Genomic DNA, 13,851 nt, shown 5'->3' on the forward strand with positions numbered 1-13,851 from the left:
ATTGCCACCGACGTGTACTTCTACGTAGAATTGGAGGTGTCACTTCCTCGTTCTTCTCTTCCTCATCACTACCATCATTGCCACTAGCATGTTCCACAATTTCCTCTTCTGATTCCATAGGCAGTGCTTTTGAGTTCATCCGAAGAGGCAGTAGAGGATCAGGATTGTCCTCGAATTGGATGTTTTCTTCCTCATCATCCTCCGGGTTAGAAGAGGCACAACAGGGGTGGACATCTTTCATATGGCATGGGACACTATCAACCAAAATAGTCTGAGGACTTATTATTTTTTCTGTTTGTCCACAGCTAAACCTTGTAGTGCACCGAGCATTTGGTGATTTTATCTAAACATGATCTCCCACTATGGTGTGACATCTATCCCTTTTATACGCTGTTTGTAGCTGTAAATCCTATTGGCTGGTGCATTGATGGGGTTGCATCGTCCTTTAGTGTCACATTAAAGCAGTACACTACTTTTGGAATTGAGTAAATCATAAGTATAGCAACTTTTCGAAATACTAGGAGTTATCTTTTCGAAATACTTGACTAAATTAAACTTAAAACAAACTTTTGTACTTAAGACTATTCATTTGAAAACATCTTGAATTACTTTAACCAAACTTATTTTTATATTCATAAATATCTACAACCTTAAGTAAAGTTTTTGGACCAGCAAAAGTACACTTTTTTTTTTATCAATCGTAGAAATTATGCTATAATTATTTTTATCAAATAATTATTTTTATCAAAAAAAATTATTTTTATCAATCGTAGAAATTATGCAATAAGGTTTTAAAAAGTTAATCCGTGACGATTCTCAAAGGACTGAGAGACTGTCTAAAAATATAATTTGACTTTATTAAATATTTGAATTTCAACAATTTTATACAACCTATATTAGATTATTAATATCATAATTTGTTTTAATCATCCAAGCCTATAACAAATCTTTAAAAAAATTTAATACACTTGTTGATCTTCGGATAGAATACACCACTGCATAACAAGGAAACAAATATTCTCTGCAAGAGAAAAGGCAAGCAGGGTGAAGAACTACTGTTCTTTAATTTTTTTGCAGATGAATGCGCAACTGCCACCCTTCAGGTTCTACCATAAAAGCGATGGATTGGTCCATTCTGCCATCTTCTGTACCATATTATCATTCAATGGAATCGTCCATTGTATCAAGAAGAGGACAGTTCGACACTTTCATTTTTGTTTTTTGTTTCCTTTCCATTCTATGAGCTATTTCGGCCAACATTATCTTTGAAGATTATGAATGTAGCATCAACAACATAACGATTGACAGGTCATCAGGTACTTGGTATACCTATTTTCTCTGTGGACTCCAAGGTATAAAAGATAACGCAGAAAATAAAAAGCTGCGTGGCTTACAATGTATAGTTGATGGTAACGTCTCTAAATGTGCGAGACTCTCTTGCTCATCCCTAGCCATTGCATATTCTAATGGATTCAAGTTTTCAAAGGTAAAGTTGGCCAAAATAAAACAATACTCCTATCCTTACATCAAGTCACCAAAATAAAATCAAACTCCTATCCTTACATCATCAACGCTCTGATCCCCATCTGGCATCAATTGGGATGGATGGCTCTCGTCTGGGAGAGGCCCCATGTTTTGACAAGCTTCTGGGTTTGACCTTTACTCCTGATCTGAAATGGAACACGTACATCAAATCTGTTGCCAAGGTCGCTGGAAAGATGGTGGGATCCTTCTACCGCTCCAGAAGATATCTCACTACTGATGCAATTCTCTATCTATATAAAAGCCAAGTACATCCAAGGATGGAATACTGCTGCCATATCTGGGCAGAAGTTGCTAAAAACAGCCTATCCTGCCTTGACAGAGTACAAAATAGACTTCATGGCTTAGTGGGGGATGCCCTTTTCTCTACCCTGCAACCTCTCTCCCACAGAAGAGACGTTGCGAGCCTATCCTTGTTTTATCGTTATTTCCATGGCAGGTGCTCATCTGAACTCCAATCTCTGGTCCCCCCTCGCCAATCTTTCACGAAAAACACCCGTCTAGCTGAATCCACTGTGAAAAATTTCCCCCACTCTTTATCTGTGCCTAAATCAAAACGTGGATTCCATGAACAAAGCTTCTTTCTTAGAAGTGCATGCCTGTGGAAGTCTGTTCCATCTTCCTGCTTCCCACCTGACTACAACTTGGATGTGTTCAAGTCCAACGTTAACAAATTCCTAATGAACTGCCCCCTTAAGTAAACACTTCATCAAATCTCCACACTAACATAATGTACTTGCAATAACCCTTATCCCTGAGTGGCTTCCGGGCCTTGATAAGTGGTGACCACTGTGTAAAAAAAAAAATAGCTTATAAAATGGAAAGGAAACAATCCCCCCTCTAAATGGCTGTGTCAAATTGTCTTCATGTCGATACAACACATGAAAGTCCTTTTTTCCTTTCTTTCCTCAACTTGCAATAAATCCTCATGTATTCAATATTATCTTCCATTGTTCGTTCTTGTTCTAAGCTGTTAAACAAAAAACTCAACTCAACCCTCATGCTTTAGAATTCGTCCCTTTTAACAGTTACCAATTGTGTACATATGCAAATTAATGGCATACGATGTTCACCAATGAGTGACCTACAAAGTTATACTTGTCTTTTCTACATTTTCTGCTGTCATTTTACAGGTTAAGCAAACATGAGGTCATTTGTGAGAATGATGATTTCAATTACAGAGGGGACTGTAGGAAGTTGAGCAGCAAGATGTCTGTTTACATTTAAATTTCTGCAGGTTAATTCAGTCAGGCAAGCAGGGCACAGGAAGGGAATTTTAAAGTCTAGAAGTCTGAGGAAAGAAACTATTAGAGTAGAAAGCTACTAGCTATTTCCACATACACACACACACACACACACACATATATATATATATATATATATATATATATATATATATATATATATATACAGTGCCGCCAAAAAAAAAGTCTGCACTTGTTATTTTTACAAAAACCACATATTTAAGCTAAAGTGAAAGTAACTGTTTAAACAACCTGTACCTTATTTGATTCGCCTTTTTATTCCTCTACGTGTGTGGTTTTAAAGTGCCTTTTCTGGGAAAACAATAATGTCTTTTCTGACAACAATAATCCATGTGAGTAAATGATCCCGTCAGAGATAAAGCGCAAAATAGTTAGCAGACTTGAATAAAAACCCTGCTTGTAGGTAGTGTTGATAGCCTTATATATGTATGTAGTTCGTATGTAACTGGAGAGCATCTCAACAGGATACATATTCCTATGCCGAATGGTCACTAAGCAGTGACGCTATAATTTTACCTGTTCATATTTGATATTTAATTGAAGTATCCTTAATGTTTATGTCAATTTAAAAAACTAGGTGCAAATAGAGAAGGCAAAAAAAAACTCCACAGCAACAAATGAGCTTAAAACCAGTTTAAAATATCCACCTTTTAGCATATAATCATAATTGTTGTTGTTCCTAGGTTATACAACATAACATTTAGTCCATATACCTTGAGTCTCTCTTAGTGATCGTCAGGAGGTCATTAATCTCCATCTTTCTGGTTTATCCAATCGAGAAATCGGCCGCAGATTGAAACGTGATGAGAAAACGGTACGAATAACTGTGCAAATGCACCAAAACACCGGCAGTATTTCTGATGTCCCTAAATCTGGTCATCCTAGATTTACTTTTTACAGGGAAGACAATGTTTATCCACAGCCTCAGAAACAGATTTGAAACGGTTCCCCAAATCCAACAACAGTGTAATCTTGTTAAAAAGTGCTTTCTTTCTACAGTTAAGAACAGATTGATGGAATCTAATTTGCGAGGCTGTGTTCCAAGAGGCAAGCCAATGATTTCTGTAAAGAACAAAAAGCGTCGTCTGGACTTCGTCAGATGCATTGGAGATTATGACTCTCAATATTGGTCGAAAGTGATTTCTTGCGACGAAAGCAAGTTCAATAGGCTAGGCAGTGATGGTAGGCAGTACATCCCTTGAAGGAAGGACAAAGAATTTAATCCTAGGTGCATAGTTTCAACCCTGCAAAGTGGTGGAGGTTCAGTTTTGGTGTAGAGCATAATGAGTGCCAATGATCCAGAGCCTATAGGTTGCTTGCAAGGTCGAATTAATTTGACCAACTACAATATGTTGACTGAGCATTTTCTAATCTACTTTGGCCAGAATTTGGATGATAATCCCATCTTCATGCAGGATAATGCTCCCATTCACACAGCTGGCAACATCAAGAGGTTCCTTGAAGAGCATGATATTCCATATTTGGATTGGTCTGCATAAATCCTATCGAAAACGTATGGCATTACATCAAGCAACAGATTCGTAATGATAAAATTTCAAATCTGGAAGAACTTTGGACAAAAATTAAAGAAAAGTTTGATGCCCTTTCCCTGAAGTATTGCTGCAGTCTGATTCGAGGAATTCACAAAAGATTACAGACTGTCAAATTGCAGAAGGGCTATGCTACTAAATAATAACTAGTTCATTGTGTTCCTGTTGTACTTGTGTTGCATTAATGTTCTAAAGTTATATTTAAATAACAATTTTCCATTATGTGGAGTTTCTTTTTGCCTTCTCGATTTGAAGTTGATTTTTTAAATTGACGTTAACACTAGGATACTTCAATCAAACATTAAATATGAACAGATAAAATTATAGAGGAATAAAAGGCGAATCAAATGAGGTATAAGTTGTTTAAACAGTTACAATCAATTTAGCTTAAATTTGTAGTTTTTGTAAAAATGATAAGTGCACACTTTCTTTTTTGGTAGCATATATATATATATATATATATATATATATATATATATATATAAAGATTGTGTGCCTATTGAATAAGTTAAATTAATCGAATTATTTGGATTCTTTAGACTACTGTTCTTATTTTAAGTGTCATTTTCACAATGTTTTGGTCGATGTAACCTCCGACCTTCTTTAGACGTATCTTGTAACTCAGGAATATTTCTGTTGAACTCTGGAAATATGGGTGGAGTTTGGAATAGAACCCATTATTTACTTCATGAAGGTAGCATGCTCTCATTCTGTCAGCCATGACTGCATGGTTTAAATTTCCCAAAATACATACTAGAACTGTCCTCAAGGATTCGTGACACGGTGTTAGAGTACTAATTGTAAAAGTAATATTCTTCTAAAGGTTGGCCAACTGAAAAATACAATTGCTAATTATTCAGGAGCTCTATCCAGTCATGGCTGATGGAACGAGAGCATGCTACCCCCGTGAAGTAAATAAAGGGTTCTGTTTGAAATTCCATCCAAATTTCCGAGTTTGACAGAAACACTCCCAACTTCGGGGGTTACATCAACTGAAACGTGAAAATGACACTCAAGATGAGAATAGTAGTCCAAAGAATCCAAAATTAAAATTTTAGAAACGTAAGTTGAATTAACTTGAAATTGTATTTTTTACTTTGTCGTTAGTGCAAGAAATGATCCGGCCCTTTGGATTTATTCAGTTAGATTTCTTTATTTTTTTAATTTTTATTATTCTTTTTGTTTCAGAATGGTGAAGGATTTTGTCCATCAAAACAATCATTCTCAAATCCGAAAGTTGCTCCGAGTACTTGGAGAAGACTTTGCAGTTTCCCATAATTTAAATACAAGAAAAGGTGGACTGATGGGTTTAGCTGCCACAGCCATTGGTCTTGGAAAGGTAACAGAAGTTTTACCATTTTGTATAGAACTTTCTCTCGAAGGTTCCATGCGTTTCTACTTCAGCATGCAATGTGTGTTAATTTCAATTTGTTATCAAGATTCCAAACAGAAATACATTACCAATTTCGATAAAGTTTTCCATCCAAATATTTATGTACAAATCTGGAAAGACACTTTGAATTTGATTAACAATATTTTAATAATTTAAATTCTTTGTCATTTCGGTCAGAATATAAATAGTAATTTACTTGTCCATATGTCCAGTGTCACACACAAAAAAAAACATCATCATTGCAAACATTAATTTATGAGAAACGAATTACCTCCCTTTATAGTCGCTCTTTATCAGTTAAAAATCATTAAAACCATTTACTCTCCAAAAATACTAAAAAAAAAAAAAACCCCAAAACATGGCTATCTTTTTAGTTTCAAATTGGATATTTTGTTTTATTTTATAAATTTAAAAGAAAGTTATGTTGAGAGGAGACTGTGATTTTTTTTTTTTATTATAGTTTCTTTTTAGAATTTAAGAAAAATTGAATTGGCATCTGTTCATTTAAAATTTATATAAAAAATTATTAAAAAACAAAAACAAAATGTGTTGAATTTTCATTAAAAAAATCTAAAATGTTTTTACTCTTACTTATTTGATAGCTGCTTCCATTTTGCTTCTATAATTATTACTCTATATTTTACATTTTTTCCTTTAGTTATTGATCATTTTTATTTTTGTTATATTCTAGCTGATTTTCTATTTAATATTTAACATAGTTTTATTATATACTAGCAGGGGAGGGGGTACCCGGCGTTGCCCGAGTGTTTGGAGGTGTGTGTGGTTGGGCATGAATGGGGGGGTGTTAATGAAAACCTAAGAATAAGCGAAGTAAAAAAAGAAAACAGAAAAACGAATGTTAAAACTTATCTGAAAAATAAAGCGGGGGGTACCCGGGCGGTGTGTGTGTGTGTGGGGGGGGGGGTAATCAAAACATAAAAAAAAAAACTAACGTAAGGCAAACGAACGATGTTAAATGTAAAAATCGAAAAAACAAAAACAAAAAAGAAAACAGAAAAACGAATGTTAAAACTTCTGAAAAAAAAACATGTGAAAAATGGCTTAAATAAAGCCTGTTTCGATATTAAAATTTAAAAAATCGGTGAGTACCCGGGTGTTTTTGGGTGTGTGTGGTCGGTCGGGGGTGGGGGTGTTAATGAAAACCTAAGAATAAGCGAAGTAAACAGAAAAACGAACGTTACGTGAAAAATGGCGTGAATGACCCTGCTTCAATATCAAAATTAAAAAAAAAAAAAATCTCATACCATGATTCGAACCCAAAACGTTTAGATAATGACCCAACGCTCTTACCAACTGACCTAACACGACATACATGAAATTGTGTCAGTTCTTCAAATATTTAAACTAAATCAGGTCGTGATGTCGTCTGACGGATGCATAGAACTGATTTCGTCATGAGAGGACGTTTTTTGCTGACCCCCCCTCCCCCCTGTAGAAAAGTGTTGATTTTAGGGTGAAAAAATTAACGTTTTTGGCCAATTTTTTGATATTTGTCGGGCGAAGGATGAGGCTTTCATATGAGACCAAATTTGTGAATTTTTGTTCTGTCTGTTAAAAGTTTTTAGCAGACACACAAACATACACACATACATACATAGATACATCCATTTTCGCTTTTATATATATATAGACTAGCGAGGGGTACCCAGCGTTGCCTGGGTGTTTGGAGGTGTGTGTGTGGAAACTCCGGGCGTGGGGGTGGGGGGTGGGTTAAAAAAAAAAAAAAAGTAAGTATGAGGATCGAACCCGAACCGTTGAGGCAAAGTTGTAAATTAAAGTGTGAAAAAAAACAAAAAACGTGCAATGTTAATGATTGCCCCACCGCAAGATGCTAACGGAAACATGTTTGAATTTATTTAATTACTTGGATTTGGCAGGTGCCCGTTTTAATGAGTTAATGAGGTCAAGTTTGACTGCAGGGCAGGAACGCTTCCCAAGATGTTATAGGAAAAAGACTAACCCACATGCGGCGAGCGACAAATGTTGAATATTTATCTTCCCGAAATCGAGCAAATTTAATAGACAGGCGAGCTTCGTTGTTAACTGTGAGATATTACGATTTATATGTGATATAAAAAGTTTTTAAAAGTTGTGAAGCGACCGACCACTTCTCTGAAAAAAAGTCTTTTGTAGACATACAGAAAAAGCGAACACACATACAAACATACATACATTTTCGCTTTTATATATATAGATTATTTAATTGTAATTCATTATTGAGATGAGTATTATTTATTGATTTATTTATTAGGGACTATTATCCTCATCTTTTTAGTTGTTGTTTCATGACATTTCGGCCAACTATTCCTCTGGCTTTCATCAGGTGTTAACCGCGACGGGATAAGAACTCCGAATCTCCTAACTGCATCATCAGCAATTACTGCCTTCCATAGTTGTTGTCGTCTCATCACATTTTGGTCAAGTAAGCCTCTGGGTAGGATTGAAACTGCTATCTTCAGACAATGCTCACCTGGAATTGACGATGCAGTTAGATTCGGAGTTCCTATCCCATCGTGGTTACCACCTGATGAAGACCAGAGGAATAGTTGGCCGAAACGTTGTGAAACCACAACTAAAAAAACAGATGAGAATAATAGTCTGCAATAAAAAAAATTAATAAATAATACTCATCTCAATAATGAATTCCAATTAAATAATATATCATTCGGTTTGGACCCAACCATGGAAGATCAGATAATAAATAAACATGGATTTATAAGACCAAAAGAATCCAATCTTGATCACCCTTCGGGGCCCGTGATGCAGTGGATAGACGTTGAATCTCTATGGTTCTAGGTGAGCATTGTGGTTTCAATCCTACCCAAAGCTGGCCAGAGGCTTACTTAGCCAAAACATGGTGAGACGACAACTATGGAAGGCAGTAATTGCTGACGATGCAGTTAGGAGATTCGGAGTTCCTATCCCGTTGCAGTTATCACTTGACGAAGGCCAGAGAAATAGTTGGCCCAAAACGTCGGGAAACAACAACTAAAAAAACGATGAGGATAATAGTCCGCAATAAATAAATAAATACTTTTATTACTCCCCAAATATTATTCAGTTCTATTAACTGTCACTATGACCCTGCTATTTACTATCCTATTTTCTATTAATTTTTTATTTTATTACTTCCTGTCCTTATTTATCTATATACTTCATCTTTTTATATTTTCCGAATCATTAAGGCCGATTTCTTAATTTTATTGTAATTGTTTTATTTTTTTTTTTATTATTGTTTTCTATCACTTGTTAGCATTACTGGTATTTTATTCTTTAATTTTAATTTTAAATTTCATTGTGGTAAATGTTACTTATTATTAGTAAGATTGAAGAAAATATAACTGATAATCTATGCGTATGGATTTTTCATATCTTTTTAATTTTTTTATATATTCATATATGTGCACACATGCATTTGCTAGTGTATAAATGCATATATGTGTATATGTTTAGATGTAAGTTCTATGTATACATATATCTGTGTCCACCTCCTCTCTTTTAACTAACTTCTTTGCTTTTCAATATATATTTTGTTCAGAACAGATTTCTTGTTTTGACACCTTCCCTTCCCCTCTTTCATAGATAACTCAACTATGTTCATCCCCCTTCCACATCTTATGATGTTATAATCACACTGATCCCCTCCTTTTTTTCATTTCGTTTCTTTTTTTTCTCTTAAGGTTTGCCATCTCTTTCTGCTATCGATTTCAATGTATGGTGTTTAAAATGTCTCTTAATCCTCACTCCCTTCCTTTTGGTATTAATGTTTTAATTTAAAAAAAATATTTCTTCAATTTCCTCAGTTGAAGACCAGACTTCTTCAGTGGAACACAAACTTTATTATGTCACCTGATGAAGATTTGTGAGTCTGACCGACCACTTGTCTAAAACATTAGCATGCACAAAGTAGCGATTATTTAATATTTGTCTGTATAAATAAAAATATATATATATATATATATATATATATATATATATATATATATATATATATATATATATATATATATATTAGAATAAAAATTACAATAAGTTTACCAAGATAATCAAAATGGTAAACTTAAAATATATTATAAATATTAAAGAGTTAATATTTACAAGTAAAATAAACTCGGCCAGATGTAAAAGCTCAATAAAACCGAAAAGGAAATAGAGCTTATTAATTTATTAATCATTTGTTCATATATATATATATATATATATATATATATATATATGTGTGTGTGTATGTGCTCCCCCTATGTGTGGAAAACTTTGGAGAAAATGATGGTTTCCACATAAGCAATACTCTTTTGTGATAAATATAAGTACTTTTACAATCCTGATAAGCAAAATATATATAAATGTCTTGAATTGGACGCCATGTTAAATTTCAGAAGAGTTTGTGATGAGTAGCTATTCTATAAAAGTCCTGGAGATGAAGAATTTTCAGTGGGTCGCTGTTCTGTACAGGTTCTGGAATTTATAATTTTGCAAATAAAGAGCAAAAAATCCTTGTGTTGACACGAAACAATTATGTGCTAGAAGATTCAATTTTTATTGAGCAATTCTGGTTTCTGATTGGTTGATAACAGAACGTGAATTAATTTGATTTGTCAGTTCCTATCGGCAGCATTTATAAATAGAATCTCCCAACTTTCAGAGAGGGGCTGAGATCAAAGTGTAGTATCTGTTCTGGCAGATGTTGCACTTTGAGACTATTGCCCTTGTGGCAATTGGTTATTGATCCATGTAGAGGCAACCCTATATACCATCCCCTCCCCCCTTCCCCTCCTCTCCCCCTCCCCTTTCACTCTACATAAAAACCAACCTTGTGTCACATTTTGCTTACATGGAAAAGCAAATAAATATCCTGTTATGTATAAAAAAATATTGCTTCATTTAAATAAGATATAATTTCTTTGACTCTTGGTAGCAATTTCATCTGTGCAGTTGATAGAACACTGGATGCCAACAACAAGGGAACTAGTTTAAAATCTTGATATGTCTACCCACACTGACAAGTTCTAGAGACAACGAAACATGTCTGTTGATTATAATATTATACGTATTACTAGAAGAAAGAAAACACATTCCAGGATGGATAAAATTAATTCTTGAATAGCAAAGTTTTGGTAACTTTTTTGTGTTCATTTACAAAGATTAAAAACACATATTAAACTGATGATGATGATGCCTAAAGTCTTCTTTTTTTTCTTACAGGAAGCTGATAAATATGTTAGTGAATTAGTAAAACCGGTGTTGTCTTGTTTCCATGACCAAGATAGTGGCGTGCGGTATTATGCTTGCGAAGCCCTGTATAACATTGTCAAAGTCTCCCGAGGTTCTGTTCTTCCGTTTTTTAATGATATCTTCAATGGATTAAGTAAGGTAAGTAAGCAACATCATGAATGTGAACCCTAACCCATGTTGTATTTCGACCAAGTTGACTTTTTTCTTTTTTTTACATAGACGTCACCACTTATCAAGGCCGATAGGCCACTCAAGGATAAGGGTTAAAGAGTGTAGAGTAGTCAAAAGGACAATATAGTAATCGATAGTAATGGAAGTTTGGTAAATTTGTTAACTTAAGTGGAACGGCTCATCAGAAATTTGTTCACGTTGGACTTGAATACAACCATATTATAGACAGCTGGAAAGCAGGAAAATGGAAGACAATTCCACAGGCGTGCAGTTCTAAGAAAGAAGCTTTGATCATGGAATCTATGTTTAGGTTTAGGCACAGATAAAGAGTGTGGAAAATTATTGATATTGTTTTCAGTTAGTCTAGTGTTTCTTGTGAAAGTTTTGCGAGGGGGGACCATAGATGGAAGCTCAGTCGAACACTTTCCATGAAAATAACGATAAAGCAGAGACAAACTCGCAACATCTCTTCTGTGAGGTAGAGATTGCAGCGAAGAGAAAAGGACATCTCCCACCAGGCCACGAAGTCTATTTTGAACCCTATCAAAGCAGGACTTTAAGTTCAGAAATTATATTCAGTCTATGTTCTCTCTATACATGTTCCTGCATGATTCTTCTAAACTGAGAATTTGCTCTCTTGGAGCCAAAACTCCATATTTGTACTTTCTAAAGAATTTCTAATCTCATATTCATTCATCTATTTAAGGCATCAATTGACTTTCTACAATAATCACGAGATGACGTTGAAACACAGAATCGGGCTGGGTTGGGCACCACTCTAAATCAAAATTCTAAAATCAAAAAGGATGCTGATAACTATAAAAGTTCATTTATGTCCTCGCAATAGTTTTATATGGCCTTGATTGTATCACATGGACTAACCAACTAGCCAATCGCATTATGGTGTTTCAAAATCACGTAATCCGTTTCATTACGGGACATCGCCTGATAAAAAAAAAAAAAAATATCCATCCTCTGTCAAACTACTTCCCTACTCCCTCTATTTGATAAAATCAAAAGTAAAGCCCTTAAACCTTTTGGCCATGTTGAACGATCAACCACTGGCTGTCAAAGTTATGCTTGAGGGTATGTTAGAAAGCAAAAGGAGAAGGTGAAGAGAAAATGGTTTTGATTGGACATTTTTCAACAGTTGGGCGTCCATCAACCAACTTGCCCTGGATTGGAAGGAATAGCGAAAAAAAATGTCACGTGGCTTTGCAATCCACAACAAGCAGAAGATGGGGGCTCATGATGATCACATAAAATGAAACGCAATTATTAGATTTTCAAGTACTCAACCATTTCTTAGTTTTACTAATGAGTCATGGCTTATCAAGACCCAAAGACTACTCGAGGTTAATGGTTTGTGTTAAGGGGATGGTGAAAGACACCTTGGGGATTGCAGGCCATAATTGGATCCGGGCTGAAATTGATTATTTAATGAGGCAGCTCAGCAAAACTTTGTCAAGATTTGAAAACGATCATGCTGTAAACAATCAGGAAGCAGTCCAGTGGTATTGTTCTACAAGGTGTCAGTTCTTAGAAAGAAAGTCATTGCAGTTCTACTTAGTTTTAAGCACACAAAAGGAAGTAGTTGCAGATAGACAAGTTTTTTGCTGTAAATGTTTTACTGGGGTGGGGGTGGTGTTGAAGCTCAACCGAACATCTACACAGTCTGCCAAGTTCCAGCTCTTGTTGCATCAACACAATGTGACATCCTTGTGCTCATTTTACAGAATGTGGTTTGATGAACTTACCTCACTTGTACCTCCGCAACTGAAATATTCTCAACCTACCTGACTAGTTGCAAAATCACACTTTTTCACTGTAGATGATGGAAGAGCTTCAACTAGTAACAGTCATTCTTCAAACTGCTTGCCTTTGGAATTCTCTCCCTGCTCCTCCAACCGTACTTCCAGAAAGTCATCTTGAATCCAAACACCTACTTTTCAGACTTGCTATTATTTATTTTCCAAAACAATGACCAAAATATTTAAAGGTGTCTGATGAGATATTTAAAAACACCTGTAATTGCTTTTATTATCTTTGTGAGACATTTTTCTGTCTTTTTTGTTTTTTTAAATAAATTTTTCACTTAGCACCATTTTGTTGTCCTTATAACTCATGGTAGGATATATATATAGATGGAGGGTTGTATCGCTTTCAAAGGTGGTCCAGCACGTTATATGTGTAAGATAGTGCAGATGAGCGCTAGGATGGCTGGCTTGCGAAGAGATTAGCAGCAGTAGTTGAAAAACCACATATTCAAATTAGGGAATGTACGCAAGAAGAGAAAAGAAAAAAGGAGAGAAAATACACCATGTACTCGGGGCAGAAGCAAAGTGGGTATCGAAGAGGATGGACATGTTAAGTCGAAGATGAGAATGGGCCGGCTGTGCCCAGCATGCGGTCGGAAGAAAGAAAACGCGTGCCATGGACAGATGGCAGCGAGAGACCTGAAGTGGTGCTGAAAGTAATGGTAATGCTTGTGTTGAAAAAAAATGCAGACCCAAATTTTTATTCCTTTCTTTCCTGATTTTGTTTGTTCCAACCACATTAGATACGAATAATAACGTTTTGTTATTTATTTTTTCAGCTTACGGCAGATCCAGATCAAAATGTGAAGAACGGAACAGAATTGTTAGATCGACTAATCAAGGTAAACATTTCAATTCTT

General features: G+C 35.2%; 1 protein-coding gene across 2 annotated transcripts in view; it reads left to right on the forward strand.

Annotated features, from left to right (window-relative positions):
* The window catches only part of LOC145246583 (protein VAC14 homolog), a 470,245-nt gene that overhangs the window by 34,064 nt on the left and 422,330 nt on the right, over positions 1 to 13,851 (forward strand). For both annotated transcript variants that reach the window (XM_080108197.1, XM_080108198.1), the window contains exons 2-4: positions 5,546 to 5,696; positions 10,974 to 11,141; positions 13,771 to 13,833. In XM_080108197.1, the coding sequence (XP_079964323.1) occupies positions 5,546 to 5,696; positions 10,974 to 11,141; positions 13,771 to 13,833 (382 nt within the window). The remainder of the gene's footprint in view (positions 1 to 5,545; positions 5,697 to 10,973; positions 11,142 to 13,770; positions 13,834 to 13,851) is intronic.

The sequence above is a fragment of the Euprymna scolopes genome, chromosome 24 (genome assembly GCF_053919585.1).
Source record: "Euprymna scolopes isolate OS-2025 chromosome 24, ASM5391958v1, whole genome shotgun sequence".
NCBI lineage: Eukaryota > Metazoa > Mollusca > Cephalopoda > Sepiida > Sepiolidae > Euprymna > Euprymna scolopes.